Here is a 25357-nt window from a genome sequence, read left to right as displayed (position 1 = left end):
ATCATACTGACTTTCCAACAACTCTAGAACACTGTTCTCCTCTGGGAACGGAGCAGGACCCCCCACCCCCGCCTTTTGTGTGGGGCCAGCAGACAGCACACAGAGCCTGTGACCGTGGGTAATGAGGTGCTCTCTCCTCCTTGGTGTGTGGCCTCCACAGAGGGGACTGTGATCTCAGAGTGGAGGAGCAATGGTGAAGGGCCAGATGTGGGTGCTGATGACTGGGGGCTGGGGCCCAGCTGCTTGTCACCCTCTAGAGGTGGCATCTGTTGGTGTGGCCAGTCCTGACAGGTGTCCCACTACATTCCTGCCCTGCAGGGGAGTGGTCTGAATCAGGGCTGGCTCTCCTCATTCCCTCCTGAGAGCCCCTGCTTGCTCCCTCAAATGCCACCCTCCACCCTATCCACGTGTCAAGTGGCCAGACCCCCCGCTGCACGCATCCTCACCTCTGGCTTGTAGGCTTTCCGGAATCTCGAGGGCCCGTCGGGGTTGAAGACCTGGCCAGGCACACAACTCACCACAGCCGGCAGCCCATTCTCACAGGTGACATTCTTCACGGGGTCTAGCAACACCTGAGGACCCAGCTTGCAGCTGGAGATGTGGGCCTCCGTGCCTGTGCAGTCCATGGAGAATGGCCAGTAGCGTTGCTTCTTCCGGGCGGCAAACATTCTGCAGAGGGTGAGAGGGGCAGGTGACCAGGGCACCACGGCCACCACCCCTCATTCCTTCTGTGACTGGGTGTCGGGCACCGGGCCGGCCACGGTGCTGGCTTCTTGGAGTCTAGTAGTGGAACGGAATGTGCCTGGTCCCTGCATCTAGAGCTCAGCCCCACTGAGTTGGTATGCACCCAATGAGCACCTTGGACATGCGGGGCACCATGCTGGGCACTGGGGAGCAGGACCTGGAAGGACAGACGTTGCCTCCTTCCCCTAGGCAGCTTATATTCTAGGAGAGAAGGGACTTCAGGAAACCCACAGTCTCAGGCAAACCAGATGGTCCCTCACCCAAACCCTTCAGATAATTTCAACATGATTCATTGTTGCTCCTTGCCTGTGTCAATAGCAGAACAAGTTGAATGTTAAACTCTCTCCCAACGATAGGCAAGATTAAAGGGGTAAATCCAAATCCAATGAGAAGCAACGAGAACAGTCTTAAAGCAGCCCGTGGGCTGAATCAAAGTAAAATTTGCTTGGGAATTATAATGGTCATGAAACTCGGCCACAGACCTTACCAAATGTTCACCCAGGAGTCAGTGAGGCTGAGGCTATCTCCATAGCATAGCCTGTATTCCAGGGAACTCTTAACCTGTATTACATGTAAAGGATTCCTTTTTATGTATTTCTGGAAGGCAGCATAAGGATTGAGGCGAGTCACAGTGTTTTCTAAAACAATAACCAACCAATAGGTAATGAATGGGTTAGCAGAAAGGTTACCGTGCCTCAGTTTCCCCATCTCCAAATCAGAAGTAGCAACGGGATTTACTTTATATGATTGTTAGGAAAGGTAAATGAGTGAATGCTGGTGAGGCAATTAAAACAGTGCACAGGAAGGGCTTCATATGTGTTTGTAAAATAAATAACAACTATATTAAAGGAGAAACAGAAAGGAGGGTTCCCTGTGGTTGCAATGATGACACACAATTTCAATGAGGAGCAGGGTTTGAGCCAGGCTTTGAATAAGGGTGGGATTTACGGAGGAGGAGGGCAGGGAGGACCGTCCTCTCACGCCGGCCCAGCTCTCTGGGGTCTGTGTGCTTGTCCCTGCTTGGCAGAACCTGCGAGATGCCAGAGAGAGCCAGACTGCATCGCTGCCAGTTGCCCAATGCAAGGGCCTCCCAGGGCAGGCTGGCCCAGGATGGGGCAGAAATGGGGCCCTGTTTCTGCTGCGTTAGCAGGCCTGGAAGTTTCTGTCTCAGAGTGAATGGGATATGAACATAGAGAAAGGTAAAACCCTACAGACACCACCAATATTTTCTTGCTTTAAAAAAAAATTTTTTTTTAAGTTTATTTATTTTTGAGAGAGAGACAGAGCACGATCTGGGGAGGGGCAGAGAGAGAGGGAGACACAGAAACTGAAGCAGGCTCCAGGCTCTGAGCTGTCACCCAAGCACCCCAAACCAGAATCTTTTCCTAACTAAAAATTTCACTGGTAACAACTCTGGTGTCCCTGTGGGCACCATGACACAGAATCTTTGAAAAAAGGACTATCCTGGAAAATTCAGGAGGTGTGCTCAACATCGCTGCATAGCCTAGAGTGGAGAACTACACAGGAGGACTGTTAGTAATTCCGAGAAAAACTGCCCCTCCCCACTTCCTGGATACAAGGCCCTGCACTCGGAAACAACCTCCAGCTTGTTCCCCCCACCACCACCTCGGACTGGAGAACACATTTGGGGGCGGTGGACAGCTTGTTCCTCATGACCCACCCCCCAACATTGGGCGAGAGAACACACTCGGGGGCTATCAGCTGCACAAGGGCTGGCCAGACCCCACTGGCTTGGAACCTCCTTCTGCTTCCAGCTTTCAGTGAACACTGCCCTCGCCCACAAACAGATGTACTGAGTTCTTAATATAGACTGAAGCACCATAGCAAACACATAACTGCTCCTGCCTTTCCCAGACAGCCCTGCTTCCCTCTTACATCAGCTCACGGGAATGCACCGTGGCCCTCCACAGGCTTCCACGATGCCGGCAGCGTCCCCCCACCATGATTCACCAGGGCCAGGCCCAGGGGGTGCAGATATGAGGCGCTGGTGGATGATGGGTGGACAGCCTGCTCCAGGCCCAGTGACTGGAGGGCAACTGAAATGAGATGCAGCTTTGGGCCAAGGGGGAAGCCTGCTTGAGAAAGAGGTGTCTAGCCTATGGCAGGGTAGTGGGACGAATGCTTAGCTGGGCCGATGCAGTTACAAATGAAAAGTCCTGAAAAGGCTCAGGTCTGGGAATGGGTTGAGGGGCATGACTCTCTGTTTATATGATTAGATTTTTGTTCTCTTGACCTAGATTTTCTATTCATAAAGAATTTGGGGGGCGCCTGGGTGGCTCAGTTGGTTGAGCATCCAGCTTCAGCTCAGGTCGTGATCTCACGGTTCATGAGTTCGAGCCCCGCATGGGGCGCTGTGCTGTCAGTGCAGAGCCTGCCTTGGATCCTCTGTCCCCCTCTCCATACCTCCCCTGCTCGTGCTCTCTCTCAAAAGTAAATAAAACATTAAAAATGAAAAGTTCTACTGGCTCTTCCCCAGCCAAGGGAGAAGCCAGATTTTGTTGGGCTTCTGCCAGCTACTGTGTATGTCTATTCCAATGATGAATTCCAGAATTAGGGAAACAACCACAGGATGGGTTCAGGGACCCACTGGGCCCACCGTGAGATGGGCCCAGGCTAAAACCCCATTGATCTCCTGACCCACTTAAGGCCCTACTCTGACTGGAGGGCCATGGTGATCTTTGAGTCTCCCAGAATCAGTGTCATTTCAGAGCCTGTGTCCAGTCGTGCCCAAAAGTTCTGATTATTTCATCTTCCCCAGTGCACAGCTATCTTGGTGAAAGGCCATCAGTCCCTTTGGGGAAGCCTGGGAAATTGATTAATGGTGTAAATTTTTGGCAGTGTACTGGGTGGGGTCCTTCCTCAAGGGGACCCAGCCTGCCCTTTACTCAAAGGGTTCTGGGTCTGTAAGCTGGCTCAAGTCTGGGAATTGATCGAGGGGCATGACCCTCTGTTTATATGATTAGATTTTTGTTCTCTTGACCTAGATTTTCTGTTCATAAAGAATTTGGGGGGCGCCTGGGTGGCTCAGTCGGTTAAGCGTCCAGCTCTTGATTGTGGCTCAGGTCATGATCTCACAGATGGTGAGGTTGAGCCACGCGTCAGGCTCTGCGCTAACAGAGTCTGCTGCCTGCTTGGGATTCTCTCTACCCGACCCCCCGCCCCCCCCCCCGCCGCCCCTCTCTTGCTCTCTCTTTATCCCTCTTTCTCTCTCAAAATAAATAAACTTAAAAAAAAAAAAAAGAATGAGTAAGAACTTAGTAGACCTCCTATCCATTTCGCTTCTGGGAACATCATGATCAACCAGGCCATGCCCTGGCTGTGCAGGAGTCAAACTGTTTCGATTACTGCTCTGATTCTGCTTTTCTTTCGGGAACCACGCCCACCTGGCCTTGGGAGGCTTGAGTGCTGTTGCCCTGGGATCCAGTCACCACCTCCTGCTTTTAGAATGAGGGATGGCTTACAGAGAAGAGCTACCGGGGAGCTCTTAAGAACGCCAGGGTTTCCCTCATAAATTTATTCCTCACTCACGGGGAAAGTGCATCTTTCAGACCCTCCCAGGCTGGGTGAGGTCTCAGATGACAGATCTACTCCAACATCCAGTCTTCAGCCTTGGAATCCCGTCCTCTACGTGGAGCCAAGGAGATCGGGCATTTGCATGTCACTCCCGGTGGGGCCACATTTTGGTCCCCGTGTCAGCCAACCAACCAAATCACGATAGCTCTTCCTAACGCCTGAGATGCGACATTAGACGCAGAATCTCTGCTTAGTTAGCTCACATCAATAAACCGGTGTCAACCTCGGGATCCTGCTTGAAGAAAAAAAATGACCACAATACGCCCCTGGCCCCAAGGAAGGGGCCCTGAAGCTTCGGCATCATTAGCATCAAGGAGCATCCATGGCTCCCCAGGGCACAGCAGAATGCAGCTCATGGAAAAGCAGCCCCTGGTGGGGAAGCTGACTCCACTCACCTGTCACAAGGATCTGACCCAAGGATCTGGAGGGTCACTCCGCGACCCTGTGGGGGTGAGGCCTCCGAGTAGCCACCGGATATGCCGGTTAGCAGAGTTAAGGGTGGAGAGGCCTCGGGCATTGCTCTGGTGAACGTCTAAGGCTGCAGGGCCCCTTTGGACCTGGTGGATACCAGGAGATACCCACCCTAGACAGAATCCCTTTGAAAATGCTTCCTTCCTAAGGGTGAAAGCCCTCCCTGGGAGGCAGTGGGGCGGGGGGGGGCTGTCAGCGACAGCAGCGACAGGCTGTGGGAAGGGCGAAAGGGAGTTGGGGAAAGATGCTACTGGAAGTCACAGATTCAGGGACACTAGGTCCCCAGGCCCCTGCTGTCCGTAGGCTCTGAGCACGGCTCCCAGACACCCTGGCCCCAGGCCAGCCCTGCGTCACCTCCCAGACTCAACAGCCAGCCCGTGGCGGGGACCTGTGCCCTGTAGCCAGGCGGAGCAGAGCTGGGGCTGAGGTAGCAGCAGTGTGGAGGACACAACTGGACTCCCCTGCAGGCTCCGCAGGTGGGTTCTGTGACCTCCGAGTCCCCCGCCCTTCAGGCCTGTGTCTCTTTCCATGCAGACTAAGGGCTTGGACCGAGTAAGGGCTGAAGCCATGCCCTGGGAGTCCCATCTCATCACTTCCTCCAGCCGGCTGCCATCACAGCCCCTAACAGCACCACTGAGGCAGAAGCTTCCCAGTGTGTCCTCCTCTTTTGGGGCCTGTCAGCTGAGTCTAATATAAAACAACCCTAGGCTGTTTTAGCGCCCGTCCTCCCGCTCCCCCATAGCATCTCCAGCTAGAGGTCAGGAGTCGGAGCTGGTTTTCAGCAGCGTCGTTCAATTATCTCCCAACTTGGCCAAGAACACCATCCACCACCAACACCTTGGATGCCTCCCAGCCCTCAGAGCCTTTTCCTGTCCCCGTTTGAAAAGAAAGCACAGCCACAGACACGGGAGTGGGAGGAGCAAGGAGAGGGTTTCCAACCCAGCCCATGAGAGGATCACCCAGGGTGCAGCTGCCAAAACAGATCTGAGACCCCTCCTCGAAAGCAGGAAGAGGACGCAGGACTGCCCGCAGTTGGGGAGATGGCTTTCAAATGCCATCTGAACAAGGCACGTTCTGCCTGGTCTTGAGCTGGTGGCAGCCTTCCCCTTCCTAGGACTGGGCTCAGACCTGCCACTAGGCTGGGGGCTCTGGTGGGGCCAGCCAGGGGAGGGGTTTGCTTTTCTTGGCTCACTTGGGTCGGAAAAGCTGAGAAGGTGTCCCCAGGGAAGGAGCCGGCCAGCTGGCGGGAGTTGTCCAAAGACTCCGAGGGCTGAGACCACGCCACCTCCCAGCTGCCCTGTGCAACCAGGAAGGTCTGGGCCATGTCTGGGACGGCTGGGGGAGGGAATGGCCACTAAGATCACCCCCAGGGGTGTTGTGAGCCTGCCCTGACGCCAGCACTCACCCCTGTGGTGGACTGGGGGCTCTAACCAAAGGCGGCCACGCCAAACCCAAGGAGGGATGCAGCCTGAACTGACCCAAGGATCTGGAGGACGAGCTGGGCTTGGAGCCCGGTCTCCTGACTCCGAAGTTCCCTGTCCCTGGTTTGAAAGGAAAGACGTGGTGTTGTGAGCCTACACTCTCTCCAGGAGTATAGACCCTGGAGCTGGAGGCCTGTGTTTGGATCCTGGTTCTACAATTTCTCTCTGACTTCTTTGCCTCAACTCTGAAGCAGACTCCTACTTCCTAGTGCTGTGAGAACTCGATGACAAGGGGCAGAGCCTGGCACGGGGCAGGCACTCAGAAACAGACTGTCATTATCATTAATAAGAGGAGATAAGAAGATCCCGCTACCAACCGAGGTCCCCCAGCGGCCAGCTTGTCACAGGGCCCAACCCCTTCACTGGATTCCCCTCGGATCCCCCATCTACCCCCTGGCCCCCTGGGACGTGCCAACTTTGGAAACCATAACAGGTGAGGTTTAACTGGGATTGGTGTAACTGAATCGAATCCAACCGTTTTTCAATTTCCTGACAGTTGCGGAAAGTTCCAGATTTCTCAGAATAATCTTTCGCTGAGGAAAAGTAACCATTTCTTAAGTTGGCACTGCCCTTGCCCCGTCCGGCCGGGGTATTATTGTTCTTGCTCAGGCCCTGGGGTCACTGAGCTGGCTGTCTGCACTGAGAGGTGGGATTTTTGTGGGCTGCGGCATCTTGCCCTTTGCCTCTGCCCTAACCCTTCCCTCGCCCTACTTTCATCATTCATTTGGGGGTCTGTCTCCCACAGGAGCGGGAGTTCCTCAAGGGCAGGCTTGCTGGAGGGACACTGGCGGCCCCCGCCATGACATAGGGCGGGAGGACTTCTCCTATGCTGGGGGTGCTTGGTAAGAGCTGACTCTTAACCCGGCAGGGCAAGGGCCCGGGAAGCCCAGGCTGGAGCAGTCCCCTTACTTGTACACTTTGGTGTTGTACGTCTTCTCCCCAGGGAAGCCAAACATGCCGCAGACCACACGGGAATTCTTGGCTGTCCAGTGCTTGTCACATATCTGCTTCCACGTCTTGCCGTCCTTCACCTCCACGTAGCCCTCTGTCACGGGGGTGCGCCTGCGGTAGGTGCCCAGGATGGCTCGGATCCGGATGTCCTCCACCTGGATGTTCAGGTTCTGGGAAGAAGGAGGCACAGACGGAGGGGGGTTACCTGCCGGGTCTGCCCCAGAGAGGTGACTGTACCAGCCTGCCTCTGCCCTCAGGCCCTGCACATCGGGGGGCGGAGGGGTGCTCGGGAGCAGGTGGAGAGGAGCCCCAGGACCCCGGCGGCTTCTCCTACGTGCTACAAAGAGCCCAGAGAGCACTGCGCCCCAGCCCTCTCCTGGGGGTTCTCAGAATAAGTGAAGAGAAAATGTGTTTTTTGAATTTTCCGGTTCTATATTAAAAATAATTTGGATTTTGTATTTTACTCCAAAGCATGTCTGTGCGCACATGCGTGTCGGTTTTGTGTGTGTGTGTATCTCCCCATTAATCTTTCAGTAAAACTGAAACGGGTCAGGCAGATGAGCCTCAGCCGTCCTGAGGCTGGCGGTGCCATCTTGCACGCTACCTCGCCCCTGGGGGTCGGCCTTCCTCAGTGAGAAAATCCCAGGAGAGAAGGGGGATGGCGTGGAGAGAAGAGGGGAAGGAGAAGCTAGGTGCAGGGCCCCAGGCCTGCCCAACAGGGAGGTAGGGACGGACACAACCACCGGGCTATGGAAGGAAAGATTCCAAATGAGTTGAGGCCCTCCGAAAGCCCACTCCTTGCCTCCATTTCCACCCCCACCCCCATCCATCTTTCTGTGGAAGTGATGAAAGAGGCAGGACCCCGACAGGAGGAAGTGGAAAAGGCTGGGCATGGGGGGCTCCTGCCTCACTGCACTGCGGGCTCTCCTCCCCACACCCTAACACTGAGTGGCAATGACCCTGCCCCAAGCCTACCCCAGAGGTCCAGGAATTTGGTAGAAGGACAGAGGGCCTCGAGAGGCCAAACTGGATGAGAGAAATGGGGGGCTACCTGGAGTTAGTGATACCTGTGCTCACCCAATCTTCCCCCAAACACTAGGGGAGCTCCCTCCCTAAATCTCTCAGTTCCAGCCCCTCCTCTCTCTGCCCCTGCCCAATGGCACCACCACTGGCTCTTGCAAGGCTCCCTGGGTCCCTGTCTCCATCTCCCTCTTCTATCTGCCACAGGGCAGCCACCAGAGCTCCTTCTAAAACACAGCGATCTTGTCCCTTAACTATATAGTAATGCCTGATTAACTTAGTGAGGTGCCCACGGCCGGTCACGACTGATTCCACCTATGCCTCCAGCCTCCTCACTGTCCCCAGCCCCAAATCCATACTCAGATATGATGAACTGCAACATAACAGTAACAGACTCGTGTGTGAGCCCCACAAGGAGCGTTTTAGGTACATTCTCTTACTTAATCCTCAAACAATAGAATGAAGTGCTCTACAACTCTATCTTGTTTATCTGATAAGAAAACTGTTTGAGTCCACTGATCTCCCAAGAACCACCTAGGGGCAGGGAGTGCAGTGTGGGGAGCTCCCTGAGCTGGGCCAGCGGGGGAGAGGGGTGGGGCTGGGCAGGGGTGCTGGGAGGGAAGATCCTGGCAACCTGAGTGCCCGAGCCCCTGTCCAGTCAGGATGCAAATGAACCATGAGGTTGAACAGAACCATTATTTGGGTGCCCGGGGATTCATGTCTCCTCACCCTGGCTGCAGAGTGCACAGCCAGGCCCTGTTTCTGCAGTCCAGCAAGGCAGTGGAAAGTATGTGGGCCGGGAGCGATGGCATTTGGCCCTAGTTCCTTTCCATGCAGAGAGGAAGGAAAGCGCCAGGGGCAGGATTATGTTTGCCAGCTTGGATCCTGGATCCTTTACAGCCTCCATTCAGGCCACAGGACCTGTGCCACCAAGACACGTGGACAGGGGCAAGCCAAGAAAGGGCCTGAGCTCTGGACCAGCCTGTGGGTCAGCCCCCTCCTGCCCCTTTCCCCTTCTGGAGGCAGGGCTGAATTCCAGTGTGTAATGCGTAATGCCCAGAAGGAAAGTTACCACTGTGGCACCGGCCCTGTGATGCTACGGGGCGGCAGGCTGGGCCTGACTTCACTAAATTCACAGATCCTTCCCTCCCCACTCCCCCCTTGCCATGGGGCAGCAACGCAAGCTCACTAAGGGGAGAAGTCCAATGTGACCCTAGGCATCCAAGCTCCAACCGTGGGACAGGGGACGCAGCAGACCCACATGGCCTCGTCTTGATGCAGCCTGGCATGTCTTCTGCAGAAGTATGACAGCTGTGGGAGGGAGGGGGCAGGTGGACTCAGGATGTGGGAAACGAGGCTTGGAGAAGAGAAAATGCTAGAGCGAGGTGTCCTGGTCCTTGTCTTTGACCTTATTCTTCCACCAACTCCGTGTGTGTGTGCGTGTGCATGTGTGTGTGTGCATGTGTGCGCGCGTGTGTGGAGTGTGTGTGCACGTGCGTGTGTGTGTGTGTGTGGAGTGTGCATCTGTTTGTGCACCTATGCAGTGCAGGAAAGGTCCAGAGGGACTCGTTCCCTCCAGCGCCTAAAAAAGTGGTCAGGGTCAGGGCTGTTAATTTCAAGATGGAATGTCTTCTTTTCTCCCTCATTTCATCAGGTGCAAATTCGCTTCATTCATTCATTCAAAAAAGGATAGTGTCTGCCCTCCATGGACCTTGCCAGGCTTCCTCCCAATGCCCCAAACGCAGGGCCCTGTCTCTTCTCTGAATAATGAAAACTGCGAGGGCCCTCAATTTCCAAATAGCAACGAATTCATTATGCGTTCAGGCTCTGTGCCCACTCAACCCCCATGACACCCTTGGAGAAGGCTGATGGCACACCCCCGTTCCAGGTGAAAAAATGAGAAAACTCAGCGAGGTTTTGCAACTTCTGCCAGTTCACACAGCCAATAAGCAGGTAAACGAGGGTGAACATTTGAGTTCTGACTCCAAGCCTGTGCTCTGGACTGGTGGCCTCTCTGCCCTCCCGGCCACAACCTGTCCATTGCCTGGTATCGAGTTGACACCCCCAGCCCCACCCTGGGGCAAGGCCAGGGGCTCAGCTCCTCTGGGGCCTGCACATTCGAAATCCTTCCTCCACCCAGGCTCTGCGGGAGGAACTGGGAGTCAGACCCGAGTGTGTACGTGAGCTGAGAGCTGCCTCCCAGCTGCTTGTGGACTCCAGCCAGGGGGCGGCAGGGAAGCCCTTCGTGGTGCCCATTCAGGGCTCATTGCTAGCTAACGAGCTCACATAAGCTGCTCAGAGACCTCTGTGTAGGAAAACACACACATACACACATAACTTCCCTCCTTACCTCACTGCTGTGGAATCTCTTCCATAACCACAAGCGTTAGGATTTTTTCCCCCCAGTTCAACTCGAAAAGAGAAGATTGGAAACACTAAAACATATACACGTTTTTCTTCTCTAACAAAGAGCTCTCTAGGCTTGCTGGTTATACATTAAGCCCAATAGCCCAGAAGCTGGTAAGACAGCCGGCACATTTTAAACTTCGAGTCTGAATGCTGTCTCTCTCGCCAGAGACAACAGTTCACCCAGATCTCCGAAAAGGCCTTCCTCCAAGGAATGCACAGAACCTTCTAGACTTGTCCTACCCAGAACTCCTCTCCTCCCCAGCGCCCACCTCCAAAAGGGAAAATCAAGGTGCAGGGAGGTCAGGACCCTGCCCTGCTTCAGTCAGTGGGCTGCTGGGGAGAAAGCTAGGGGAGGAGCACCAAGGCAGCACTCCCAGCATTGTGCCTGCACGACATTTGCATTTGCAGCATCTGTGAATGCAAATTCCACAATGTGACAGTCTGGGGCTATGGCCAATGAGGAAAAATCACCAATTCTGAAAGTCTAGTGGAAGATTGCATCAGATAAAGATAACGGGGGGGGGGGGGGGGGGGGGGGAGGGGGAGGCCAGGCAAGCAAGCAAGCCTTACAAGGACGCACTTCACGATCGGAAAGCTTGGCACCAGGGGCAAAGCCCCCCTCCCTAGGAGGCGTGCTTTTAAGGGCCCCATCTTCACCCAACTATCCTCCTTCTCCCTGTTCTAGAAGTTGTTACTGAATATCAGCCCAGGCCTTCCCAGCTGAGAAGGCAACCAGGAAGTGGTGTCGAGGAGGGAGGACCTCGGTGGCAAGATACACGAGCACACCGTCAGCCCAACTAGGACGCACGGCTGGTTAATGGCACACAACCTCGGCTCACTTAGCGAGACCTGTCCTTCCACTGCTGGTGGGTTCCTACATCTTGCTCTCTAAGCCCCCGGCTGGCTTTCTTCACCTGTTTCAAAAACTGGCCTTCTAGGGGCGCCTGGATGGCTCAGTCGGTTAAGCACCTGACTTTGGCTCAGGTCTTGGTCTGGCAGTTTGTGAGTTCGAGTCCCACATCCGGTGAGCACGAACCCCATTCTGGGTGAGCACAGCCCTGCTTTGGGCTCCACATACTCTCTCTCTCTCTCTTTCTGTGCCCCTCGTGAGATTCTCTCTCTGCCCCTTGCTAACTTGTGCCCTCTCTCTCTCAAAAATAGATAACAGCAACAACAATGATAATAAATCTTAAAAAAAAAAAAACCCAACAAGATACAGATCCATTTTCCCAACCACCAGCCTGGCACCTTCCTCAGCACCTCACACCCAACACATCCAAGATACCCTCAACCTTTCCTCTGCCACCCCCCGCCCGCCCCCCGCCCCGCCCCCCCCCCCCCCCCCCCCCAGTCAGGCTCCTGCCCTTGCAGCTTGCAAGGCACAAGCTTCACCTGTCTTCCGCACCTTCCACACCTTCCCCTCCTCACACCTCTAGCCACCCAGCGATGCCTTCTGGCCATCCATCACCACCCCATTCCCACCTCCATCTGCCAGTCAGGTGGCACCGAGAGCCATGGAAGTGAAAGAAAGGCACTGTAATTCTGCCATTTCACATAGGCCATGAGGGGGAATCGCTGCCCCCGGCCACCTCACACACGCCACCAGCACACTCATCCACCTTGCCCACTGCGTGTCCACGTCTTGCTCCAAACCTTCCCGTGGCTCCCCAGGCCGTCGGCTCCCTGATCTGATCCATACCACCCTCCCCCTTCCCTTTTCCCAGCCAGTGACCTTCTCGCACTGCCAGGGATATCACTCCTTAAAGCCCGGCGCTGAACCTCCCTGCAATTCTCTCTTCCTTCTCTCTCCTGTCAGAGTCCTACTGACCTCAGGGACAGTCTCATCCACGCATCTGAAAACTGACTGTTGAGTGCTGCTACCCCCCCCAGGCACCGTGTGAGGCCCTGGGACACACAGGCCAACTAGACAGGCGAGTCTCTTGGTGTCACTCACGACAGAAGAGGAAAGAGGCACCACCATCTCCTCCACGAAGCCCCCTTCCCCAAATATCTGGTCCACAGAGATTTGACGTCCTGTTCATTCCCCTGGCATTTGCTTTCTGAGCCAGTCAGTCAGTCCTTGACTTATGCTAACTGTCTTATACTATTAGTATTTATCTTTGCATCTATTTTGCCACCTCCTTGAATTGTGAGTCCCTCAATGGCAGAATTGTGCCTTACTCATTTTTGTATTACCCATGGCTCCTAGTGCCAGACACGACACATAGGGGGTCCTCAAACATTTTTGGAATGAACCAATTATGATTTTCAAAAATCCAAATGCTAGGAGTTCAACTTAGCTGAAGACTGAGCTCCCAAGCCAAAAATGTAATAAAGACTGCCTTTATTCTTTGTTTAATGCAAAATAAACAACTAGGCAGTACTTGCTTCTCTTCATACCTGTGTGGCTTACAAATGGACAAGCAGAACGTCTACGCTTTATCCATGCACTCCCTTGTCATCTGGGCTATTAACACCTTCCCTGTCCTTTCAAAATCCGATGCTAAGGGAGCTACTGAGCTGAATGAAAAGCTGATCTGACCCTCAGCACGCGTCTGGATGTTTTCATCTGTAAACAGTAAGAGAGTAGTAGTAAAGTCTGGCTACACTGTACCTCCTTTCGATCAAATCAGGAATTCATTGAGTAAGGAGCCATATAAGAAGTAGCATTCTCTATCCGGTGACTTCCAACCGGGTCAGGTGGATGAAAGGGAAGAGACAAAGCGTTGCAGTGGCTTCTGCTCCTCAGCTCTATGGGATGGACACCAGTCGGGGTGGGTGGCGTGGACAGTTGAGGTCATTCTGAGCCACCAGAGGAAAAAACCTGCAGTCTGTCTGGGCCCTCCTTCTATAAATCAAGAGCCTCGCAAGGCTGCTGGAAAATCGAATGCTCTGTGTTTCATTTTCCAACCTGAAAGCACCGGGGTAGGTCACAGAGACTGCTTCTTTGGAGAATGCAAGCCCTGCTGTCTGCAGGAAGCTGGCAGGACACCTGTTCCAGCAACCGGCCCCTCCCACCCAGCAGGGGGACTGAGGTCGCAGACCAGCCAAGTCCTGGGCCTGACTCCCAGCTGGGGTGCCTGCTGCTCCTCAGAGTAATCATCACCATGGTAACAAAGTAACGATTTGTGAAATTGTCTTTCTCCACTACTCCACCGTAATCTCCAGGAAGTCAAAGCTGTCCACTTCTTCAATCTCTTTATTCCCAGTGGCTGGTGCTCAATTAAAATATATCAAATGAATGCATGACCAGATAACGCATCCAACTGTCTTAACCGCCTCCTGGGAATGGAGTGGGGGGATTCCTTGGCACTGACCCCTCCGACATGGTTGAAGTCTCATCTGAACGGTTCCGGTCCATTGCAGAAGCGGGCTGGACCCCAGCAGCCCCACTCTAGTCACATCAATGGACTCCCCGTACAGAATGGATCCCCCAACCAGGGCAAAGAGAGTCGTTCTCCTGCCCACTACTCCCATATAGTATCACTTCCATATTCTCTCCCTTTCCAAACTGCCACACATTTTCCACCCAATTTACACTGTTCAAAGTTTGAGTACATGCTGTCTATTCATTTATTTCACCTAAGATAAATTATAATGCTACTTATTTATTTCATCGAACAGATAACTGTAATGCGGCTTATTCACGTATGTCACCTGGCAAAGGATGATAAAGGTATTTATGCTTTTCAAAAAGTTGTGTGAACACCACCCTGGCCAAGCATCCCGTTCTCAGTTTGTCAGGATGTGCACAATTTCACATATTTTGTTCTGTTATCTGCATAAATGCCCTTTTGCTTTCCAGATGCTATGACCTACTTTTAGTTGGGAAAATAGGTCACCCTGGAATGACTTCTTGTGTGCTCCTTGTGGTCGCTGGTAAGCCCTGACCGCATAGAGACTCAATAAACAGAATCATGGAATGTTAACCCCGGACAGGACCTTATACATCCATCCTCTGCCTAACCTCCCTGTGAGCTATGAGACAAACCCAGGACAGCAATATCTGATGCTCAGCTCAACAACACAGCGAGGCTAGGGATTCAGAGGCTGTGGGCTTCCACCATGGCTCTTTACTCCCTCGCTGGACAGTCTGGCCACCATTTCTCCTCCTGCCACAGAAGGAGGCCATCCAACTCTCCTGTGGCCATCAGGGAAGCAGGACTAGATTTAGGCCTGGAGAGACCACCAGCCTTGACACTGCACAGAGATGGGAACAGACCCCCTTTCTTTCCTCAGTCACCTGTTGTACCCTCTCTCTGGTGGAGGGGGAGGTAGGGGGAAAACTTTCGGCTGGAAAGTTCTCAGACCTTCCTAGAGGCCCCAGATGCGGCTGAGATAAGGCTGCGGCTGAGAGGAAAACCTTGAAGCATTCTGGCAGCTGAGTGTGACTAATAAAAACCTGGACTCCTGGAATTTTAAGAATTCACAGCAGCCTCAGCTCCTGTGGTTAAGAGAAGAAAGAGCTTTTTCAGGTCTCAGTGCCCTTCCAGAAGGATGTGGGAGCGTGGAGGGTGAGGGTACCAGATTCTCTCAGCCCCGTCCTCTTCGTCCCTCTGTTGGCCTCTCCAGACCTCGGGGCTGCCTGCTGTCACAAGGAGAAACTGAGGCTTGGAGGCCAGGCCGCACCTAAATCTCACAGCCTGGGGGTTCCCAATCAGTTCTGGTAACCTAACTGCCTTGGCAAAAGAGCCTTTAAAAAATGGGTAGGTAAGAAGGTGGTGTGGGGAGGCGAAGAAAACGAAACGAGCCGCATGTTCCCTGATCTCACAACACACGGCCTCAGCCTTGAGCCCTTCTATGAGCACATGACTTAGCAATGTGCAACACAGCCAGTGTAGAGAGCTTTCCTCAGGAGGGCATCTGGATTCGTAATCTCTTCTTATCCAATGCTTTTTCCAACTTGCCCACTGCCACAGACAGGAAACGAAGCCTCTCAATTTAAGAGCCTCTGAAATCCTGGGAGGTTTAGCTGGGGCTCTGTTTTCTAGGTTGAAAAAAGATCCATTTGCTTGGAACCGACAGTATTTTGCATTTCACGATTTGCTCCTGCTTGCCTCTTTCTGAGAAGGTTTTGGGGACTGTCCGTAGACTCCCTTGCCCTGTGAGAATGCTGTTTTACAGCGAGGTGTCCAGAGACCCAGGAAGGGTCAGTCACTCTGCACACACAGCTGCAGTTCTCAGGCTCCGCCAGACCAGAACTCAGGGGTCCTGACTTGAACTCCGGGGTCTAAAACAGGCTACACAGCAAGATGTGACAGTATAGTCTGTGTCAGCAAACCGGAGAACCGAGACCCCAGACCCCGCCTGGTGAACTTTCTGGATGCAATGAACCAAGGCTGGTGAACCAGTGGTGGGGCTAAGCTCCTGTAGCACTTCATAGTCTGCCAGGTATTTTTGCGGAAATCATCTGATTTTTCTTTCCCCTACAGAGTATTTAAAACTACCCTGTAAATGGTGAGTGCATGTGATGTCATTTTGATGGAGAAACCATCACCACTCTGGGTCACAGACTGTCATAGCTGGAAGGGACTGATTTCAACCAGCTCATCGTAATAAAGAGAATGGACTTGCCCAGGGTTCTGGCTGCTGGCCAATAGGTAGCTCAGGGTCCAAACCTGTGAACTCTCTCTTGGTGGGGTCAGTCATATAAAGGAGGTGTGCTTTCTCCCCTTCTTTAGAAGGGAAATCATGAAGCATCTAAGAGCCCCTGAGGATGCCCCTAGCAGATGTAGGAGTCCACTGGAAACACAGTTAGCTCATTGAGTGAAATTCATCAGCCAGGTCCCTGGGCTTAGTGACTCATGCCTCTGGCATCCCAAAGTGGGATGAACTTGGTCTAGACTGAGGCGCAGTTTTCTTCCACTCTCTGCTTGGGGAATTCCAGTATACTCCAGAGATGGCACGAGCCTGTGAGGGTCATCTCTAATGGTCTGTGATCTGGTCCCAACCTCCAGGAGCCAATGAGGATGCATGTTGTAGAGCCCAACCACACCCTTCACAGCAGGGTGGGAAGAGATGAGGTGGGAAGGGGGGGCAGGTGTCCTCATCAGGTTCATTAGGTCAGTCATTTACCCCAGGGGTCACAAGACACAGACAGAGCGTTAACAGACATTTCACTTTGACCACACTCTACTCTTGGCCACTTTTGAATTTATGGACTCCAAACTGGGGAAGTCAAGGGAGGGCCTTCGGCACTCACACTTTGATAGGGAAGAGTGAGAGCAGAAAGTCTGCTCTTGCTTTCAAGGTCAAGCTTGTGGGGGACCAGAGAAGAGGCAGGGAGAGAGCCAGAGCATCCAGCACATATACCAGCCAGCATCCCTTGTGTGTGTGTGTGGGGGGGGGGGGGGGGGGAGAGCAAGAGAGAGAGAGACACCAGTGCACACAATGGTGTGCATTGCCAGCAGTCAGCTGTGGGCACCCCCATCATGGGCTGGGTGCATTTTCATAAATGCAGAGTTAACAAGGGATCTTAGAACTTGGCAATCACCTCATCCTGCTTCCTTCCCAGTGTAGGAATCTGGCTGCAACATTCCTGGCAGGAGGTCATCCCGTTCCTGCTGAATTACTCTAGTGACCGGGAGCTTGCTACTAACAGGGTAGCCCCATCCACTGTGGGTGGGGTAGTCTTAAGTGTTACAGAGTTTTCACCCTGAGCTGAAATCTACATCCCATCCATTACCTTCTTATCCATCTTGGTTCTGGGCTAGAAGAAATCAACATCTTCTCCATGGTAACATTTCAAATATTTAAAGAGAGCCCACATGTCCCCCCTCCTCTCTTTTCTTGACACAGTATCTTCACTTCGTCATATGACATGGTTTCCAGATCCTGCTGGCCTGTCCCCTGGGTGACCTAGCTAAGAGATGCCCCCAGAACTGAACCCTGTACTTGGTTCTTGATCCAAAACAACAGAGTTTAAGGGAAGAATTCCATCAGCGCATCAGTGTACGTTTACTTTTTTTTTTTTTTTTCTTTTTTACCAGCTATATCATAGCCTTGGCTTGTACTAAGCTTCAGTCAGCCAGTCCCCTTCAGGGATTTTAAAGATATAGTCAAGGCTTTCTAGTCACTCTCCCTGGCTTTCACTCTGTGGCTGATTTTTTCCCATGAACCTTGCTATAGGATCTTAAATTCATCCCGAATATATTACAGTTTGGGCCTTTTATCTCAACTTACTGAGGTTTTACTGAATCTCATTCAGTCATGTCATATTCCAGCAACTCCCCCCCCCCCAGTTTTGTGTCCCCTATAACTTTTATCAGTGCACATTTTAATCTCCATGCAAATTTCCGCTGTAGGAGAGGCAGGAACAAGGCCCCAGAAAATACCGCTGTGTTCACGCTGATTAGCCCACAGTTCTCCCAGGCACCATTAGTCATCACATTGTGACCCCACCTAACTGCACATTCACCAGCCTACACTTCTTCCTCTCATCCACAACTGTTTAATAGGGGACATTTCTTTAGCCAAGAGGAATGATTCCATGACTTCAGCTACTGACACAGGCTATTACACGAGGTACTTCAGAGAAACTTCCCAGCATCCCACAAATACCCCCTGTAAGGTGGGCCGGGCAGCTCCCTACCTATCAGGCCAGCTCTGACGGTAAACATGAGCTTTAGCTACAAAGTCTTAGATGCAGTGGTAACTCTCAAAGGTTCTCCTCAGACATCTTGAGATGTGGGCCCTTTCATGACCTACGTTCAGCCGGTATCAGAAGGAAGAGGTTACGGGGGCTGCTCATCAGTTGAAAGTTTCCTCAGTGTCTGTGGCTGGACAAGAAAGCTCCCAGTCTGGCTCGTGGTAACCAGCCTGATTGTACGACAGCAAGAGGGAGGACTTCTAGGAAGATGGAAAGTGTGGAACACTTCAAACCAGTCATTCCCCGGGTAGTCCTCTCTAGGTTACTATAAACTTATTTAGGGTCTAGGTTCCCTGCCTCGGAATGATCCTCGGGCTTTTTAAAGGCATGCATCTCGTCTTCTCAGGCTGTAAGGGCAGGAGGACAAGGGCCATGTTTTCTTTCCCGAAGGGTATGGCAGACCATGCTGTGTGCGCACCAGGCACCCAACGAATGTCCAGAATAAAGGTAGGTACTGAGCTTTTGTGATGGACTGTTAGCACTTCCAAAATAAAAAAGTACTCCTTAATATATTTTGGGGGTTCACTTCTCTGCCTATTCTACCCAGTCAAGTTTCTGCTTTCTCTGCGAGCCAGTTTCAAGACACTTCTCTGCTGGAGTGCCACTCATAGAGATCTTTTTTTTTCTAATGGCAGAATTAGAATCGTTTTTTTCTAATGGCAGATGAGTCTTTTCATTCCCCAACCCCAAACCCACTGACATTTTGGCTCACCTTCTTTTTATTCAAGCTATCAATGACTTTCTTATGCCCAGAAGCCCGGATCTTCATTTGGCAATCCAAACGTATTATCCTGAGGTTCTTGGCTAAACAGAAGCCCATGAAAGATGTTATAGGGGCCCCTGGGTGGCTCGGTTGGTTAAGCATCCAACTGCAGCTCAGGTCATGATCTCACGGCTCGTGAGTTTGAGCCCTGCGTCAGGCTCTGTGCTGACAGCTCAGAGTCTGGAGCCTGCTTCGGATTCTGTGTCTCCCTCTCTCTCTGCCCCTCCCCTGCTCACGCTCTGTCTCTGTCTCTCAAAAATGAATAAATGTTAAAAAAAGATAAAACTAAAATAAAGAGGTTATCAATAAAATAAAGATGTTATAAATAAGCTCATATATCTATTAAGCATCTATTAAGATGCTATGAAGGAATGATTTGCTTCTATGTGCTGCTTATCACTGTTTCCTTTGATGTTTTATCCTGGGAGATTCTTCACTTTGGGGGATCACAATCTTTGGTATGCATTCCTAGGAAGAAGAAAATTGGGGGGTTGGAGACACTGTCCCCATCAGGTTCCTGGCACTATTTCTACTGGATACAACGGTGAATTAGCTATATCCCTTCCCCCCAGGACACATTAGAAAGATGAGCTAGATATAAGTGGGTGCCAACGATTCCGTATGAGGTTACAAGGAGTGGAGAGGGAAGTGTGAAACTAGGCTGGATGAGCCCATCCTCCAAATCAGAGACTTCACAGCAAAGCGAAGTTGCCATTGGTAACCGGGACACTAAAGCACGTCTACTCCTCAACAATCGCTTCTACTTCTCCCGGATAAAACAGCGGCATGTGAAGAGGGTCACATCCTCCTCTGGTCTGATCCTGCCAGCTGAGAGAAAGCTGGAAATCCTTTTGCTATACCGCAGGCTTGGACGAGTTCCCAGTGGACTCAGTGTGTTCTAGGAACATATGAGAAAAGAGCAGGACGGGATGACTCATGAGAGGAAAATGTAAAGACCACAGTCTGGGTAGAACTTCCTCCGGAGCCCAAATAGGGCAATTTCAAGTTGCCTTTCTTCAGCGCGGGTCCTGGGGTCAGCTAGAGGCTAAAGCACAGGGAAGGATCCTTGGCCTGGATTCACGGCAGATCCCAGAGTGCCCTGCGGGTGACGTCCACCACGTCGCTGAGGAGGCTGCCCACTCCTCCCGCCCTCAGCCCCACACACCTTGCACGTAAGGACAGTGCCATAAACGTTTACTGATTTTGTTGTTTGGGTGGAGAACTTGTTGAAAAGCTAACTTTGAAATTTAGCCATAAGTGTAGGAGGGTCACAAGTCCTTTGCTATTTCCAAAGGCTGACTTGGGTCAGGCTGGCAACATCAGAATCATCTGAGAGAGCTTTAAAAACTAGTCTCCTCCCCTAGTGGGAGATTCTGATTCAGGAGGTCTGGGGTGAGGCCCCAGTATCTGCATTTTAAAAGTGATTCTGACCCCCAGCTAGATTTGGAAACAATGGCCCTTTGGTAGCCAGCCTCCGAGATGGCCCTCCATAGTCTCCACCTTCTGTATTCACACTCTTGCGTAATCTTCTCCCACACTGTGTACATTGATCTGTGTGACCAACAGGATATAGCAGAAATGATGGTATATTGCTCCCAAGATTAGGTTATGAAAGGTTGTAGCTTCCATGTTTTCTCCCTTTCTCTCTTTCCATTTTGAATCAATCACTCGCTCTGGAGAAGGGCAACCTCCACGTCTTAAGGATACTTAGGCAGCCTATAGAGAGGTTGTGTGCAGAGGATCAGAGGGTTCCAGCTGACAGCCAGAAAGAAACGAAAGCTGGCCAACAGCTGCCTGAGTCAGCTTGGGAGAGGTCACCCCAGCCCCTGGTGACCTCATGAGAGAATCTGATCAGAGTCAACCAGCTGAGCTGCTCGTGGATTCCCGACCCTCAGAAACTAAGTGAGCTAACAGAGTCTGTTGTTTGAATCTGCAAAATTTGGAGGGGGGGGGTGTAATTTGTTACACGGCAACTGATAACTAGTACATTTTCTCAGTGCAAAGAGCAAGCTCCTGGGAAGAGCACAGAAGGGCTTTCATGTGCACCCTTTGTAGCTTCATTTCCCACTACTGTTGGGCAGTACTGACCTATTTATCCCCAGCTGACGCCTCAGCTCCTCTGTGCCCTTACCCAAGCCATTCTGGAATGTGTCTGGAATGCCCTTTCCCCACTGATGGTATCCCCTTCCCCAGAAACCCTCTGCTCAACTACCCTGCACCAAACCAGGCTGGCTTGGGTCCCCTCTTTCGTGCTCACACACTCCTCTTGGAATCAGTAGGGAAGAACGGAGTTTCATGGAAGAAGGAGAGTATTCACGTGAGGGGGTCATCAAGAGCACGAGACTTGCCTCTATGTGGTTGACCAACGAATTGTCAAACTTGAAGCCAGGAATCCTTTTGTCACTGCACACCACACCCACGTCTTCTGTGTGCTTGCAGTCGGTGACACCCCAGCCATTGGAGGAGCAAGCTGCGAGGGTGGCCTCTTTGCCAGTGCAGTAGATATTGTCCAACCAGATGGGCCCTGAAGGAAGCAGAGAAGAGAGAGACCAAGCACTGCGTCAAAGGAGGTTTGAGTCTTTGGGGGCACCAACGCCATACACAGGAAGAGAATTTTTCTCTCATTTTAGCAGTTATTGTGGTCATCCATCGATCTTTAGTATGTTTCATATATTGGGTATAATTCTAGACCATCTGGATTCCCGTTCCAGAGTGGACAGCTGATGTGATCTGGGGATGTGGTAGACTGAATGTGATATGAACAGAAACCAAATTTGAGCCCAGAAGTCACGTGGCGTGGGAGAAAGAACAGAGATGTTGGATACTAAGCTGGGTTTAATGCTGGCAGAGCCACTTAGCTATATGGCCTTGGTCAAAGCCCCTCTCGTCAGACACCTCAACTGCAGGGCTGTGTATACAGATTAGAGATAATACATGGTGCATGCCTAGTTTATCATTGGCCCGTAGTTACTCAAGCATGGTAACAATAATGACGATGGTGATTTTAGTGATGCTGACTATGGCACAAGCCAGACTCACCTTCCATCCGCAGAGGAGGCTGAACTCTGACCCCTTGGGGAAAATGTAAGCTATCCTGCAACTGAAGGTTTGGGGTTTTTCCAGCATTTTCATACGTATCACCTCCCCTGACTCTTGGGTGCCTCAAGGCATTAGTATTCCCACTGAACCCAGTGAGGTTCACCCCCTGAACCCAGAACCTGGTCCAGCAAGTGCTCTTCTCACTTCCTGATGTTTCCTAGCCAATGAATCCAAGATGGCCCGGCTAGACCAACCCACAGAGCTGCTTCCTCACGTTCCAGAAGTCAGGCGAACAATCTGCCTGGGGGGCCCTGTGGAATTCTGCTCACCTCCGTGTCTCTACCTGATCTGCACTAAGTAGAGAATTCAGCATGCAAAGTACTAGAGGGTTGGTCACAATGAGACATCACCTCATACCCACTGGAATGGCTACTACCAAAAGGACAGAAAATAGCAAGTGTCAGTAAAGTGGTGGAAAAGCTGGAACCCTCATGCACTAGTGGTTGGCAAAAATGTAAAATGGTGTGGCCACTGTGGAAAACAGTATGGCGGCTCCTCAAGAAATTAAAAATGGGGGGTACCGTCTTCCAGTTATAGAATGAGTAAGTCGTGGGGATGAAAGTCACAGCAGGGAATATAGTCAATGGTATTGTAATAGCACTATATGGTGACAGGTGGTAGCAGCTACATTCCTGGTGAGCACAGTGTAACGCAGAGACTTTTCCAGTCCCTATGTTGTACACCCCAAAACTAATGGAACATTGTGTGTCGGCTACACTTCAATAAATAAATAAATATTTTAAAAATAAAAATGGGATTGCCATGCGATCCAGCAATCCCCACTTCTGGGTATATACCCAAAAGAGCTGAAGGCAGGGTGTCAAAGAGATAGTTGCACACCCACGTGCAATACAGCATTATTCACAATCGTCAAAAGCTGGAAGCAACTCAAGGGTCCATTGACAAATTGTGGTCTATATCCACACTGGGCTATTACTCAGCCTTAAAAAGGAAGGACATTCTAAGACAGGCTGCAACATGGATGGACCTTCAGGATATTACGCTACGTGAAATAAACCAGTCACAAAATGACAGAAGCTAGATGATTCCACTTAGATGAGGTCCTTAGAGGAGTCAAGTTCATAAAGACAGACAGTAGAATGGAGGTTGCCAGGGGCTGGGAGAGGGGAGAAGGAGGAGCGGTTGTTGAGTAAGGACTGAGTTTCAGTTCTGCAAGTTAAAAAAGCGTTCAGGAGATTGGTCGTACAACAATATGAAGGTACTAACACTACTGAGTTGTACACTGAATTGTGATGAAGACGGCACATTTTTATGTGTATTTTATCACAATTAAAAATAATTTTTTTAAAGTGCTAAAGGGTTTTCAAATAGTGATTTTCGTAAGAACCCCTACAAAATGAAAGGAAACAAAGTCAAATGTCTCCTTTTCCTCATGGCTTCAGGCAGGGCTCTATACTATAAAGGAGCCAGATAACCTGGGCTCAAACTCTCTCTGCCTCGGGCTTGGGCACCACATAACTTGGCCATCTACTTAACCAAACCTGTTTCCCATTTCTAAAGTGGAAACAAGAATCCCCAACAAACAGGTCACCATGGAGATTTGATGAGATAATGTATGTGCCCAGTACGTGCCCAGCCCCCCTTGCCTTCCTCCTTCCAGTAAATCAGAAAAACAGGGAATCCCGCTGTTTCCACGAGGAAAGGAAAACACAGATAAAAACACTCCCATTATAGAGGCAAGAAAATTGAGGAGAATCTGAGGTTCTTCAAGGTCAGAGAGGATGCGGGGCCAGTCCCTGACTCCGGGGACCTTCTGAAATGTGTTCGCTGTGACGGATGGCTGGTCAGGGCCTGAACCAGAGCACCTCAGACACATTGTGGGGAACAACAAGCTTATTGAAAACATCTGGGCTGAGGTTTTCCAACTGGTTTCTCAATTTGGCCTTGCTTCCCAGCCGTCGAACTCCACGGAAACATATGCTCCCTAATCAGTTGCTGCTTCAGCAACAAACCAATGTTTGTCTTGCTAAGTATTAGCAACGGAAAAGACCGTCCGCGTTTGAAGTGGGGCCTCTTCTTTGGAAATTCGGTGGCAAAGCTGCTGAAGGGACAGAGATGGTGAAAGGGAGCAGGGCCCTTATTCCATCTGTGATAAGAGAAACCACCCCGGCTAAGGGGATGGGAAGCAGGACAGCGCAAAGCTAAAAGAACCATTGGGAACTGCAGAACAGGTGCTCTAGGACCTGCTTTACTTTTTGATAAGGAACATTTGAAGTTAGCTCCCTGGGGTGCTAAGGGAACTAACTTCCCTCAAAGAGCTGACCCCAAGAGCTGCTTTCTTTTCTTTTCATTTTTGAGAGAGAGAGAGAGAGTGAGCAGGGGAGGGGCAGAGAAAAGGGGACAGAGGATCTGAAGCGGGCTCTGCGCTGACAGCAGCAAGCCCGATATAGGGCTCGAACTCACAAACTGTGAGATCATGACCTGAGCTGAAAGTCAGACGCTCAACTAACTGAGCCACCCAGGCATCCCAAAGAGCTACTCTTCACTGTCAATAATCCTACGCTTCACATGTTCTCACCAGTTATTTTTTCGTAGATTGTAGAAGTGTAAATTTCTACGTAGCCTAAGACAGTGTCACCAGGCACGATATCCTAATTTGGCCCGATTCGATAACAGTATGTTTTCTTAACAGTACTTAACAGTATGCTTAATTCCTATCAACTAGACCGTCCTGATCCCCAAGCAGCTAGCCCTGGTTCTGCCTGCCGGGATAAAGGGTGGTTCTGGGCCCAGTTCGAAGCTGCTAGAAAGAGGCCCTTGGATCACAGATGGGGCTCTAACTTTGGGCACAAAAGGCCAGCTGCTCCGGAAGCAAAACTTCATTTTACTCTGTCCATTCATTCACTCTATAGGACATGCTCCTCCTGATGAAAGGAGAGGAGATGTAGAAACCAATTAACAGACCATTTGGAAGATAGAGACCACAAATGAAACTCTTTGAATGCCAGAGTATTCCCTGCTGCTTTCAGGGCAATTGCTCAAGTTAGAACCTCTGCTCCCCACCCCGCTCCCCCGCTGTGGTCATCTGCTGGCTTTGTCACTCGGATTTGAACAACGGGGTGGGGGCGGGGGCAGTGGAGCGATCAGATCTGATCTCAGGTTTGGAGACTGAAGCAAAGGTCACTGTGACACCCAACCGGAGGGTGGGAAATAGAG

The 25357-nt window shown here is 51.4% G+C and overlaps 1 protein-coding gene across 2 annotated transcripts in view; it reads right to left on the bottom strand.

Annotated features, from left to right (window-relative positions):
• LOXL2 (lysyl oxidase like 2) overlaps window positions 1-25357 on the bottom strand; it is a 92081-nt gene that overhangs the window by 34639 nt on the left and 32085 nt on the right. For both annotated transcript variants that reach the window (XM_045055385.1, XM_003984692.5), the window contains exons 3-5: window positions 21430-21605; window positions 7200-7411; window positions 447-669 (exon numbers count right to left, since the gene is read on the bottom strand). In XM_045055385.1, the coding sequence (XP_044911320.1) occupies window positions 447-669; window positions 7200-7411; window positions 21430-21605 (611 nt within the window). The remainder of the gene's footprint in view (window positions 1-446; window positions 670-7199; window positions 7412-21429; window positions 21606-25357) is intronic.

Source organism: Felis catus, chromosome B1 (genome assembly GCF_018350175.1).
Source record: "Felis catus isolate Fca126 chromosome B1, F.catus_Fca126_mat1.0, whole genome shotgun sequence".
Taxonomy (NCBI): domain Eukaryota; kingdom Metazoa; phylum Chordata; class Mammalia; order Carnivora; family Felidae; genus Felis; species Felis catus.
Note: the sequence above shows the minus strand (reverse complement) of the source record. Positions and strands in the feature narration are given on the sequence as shown.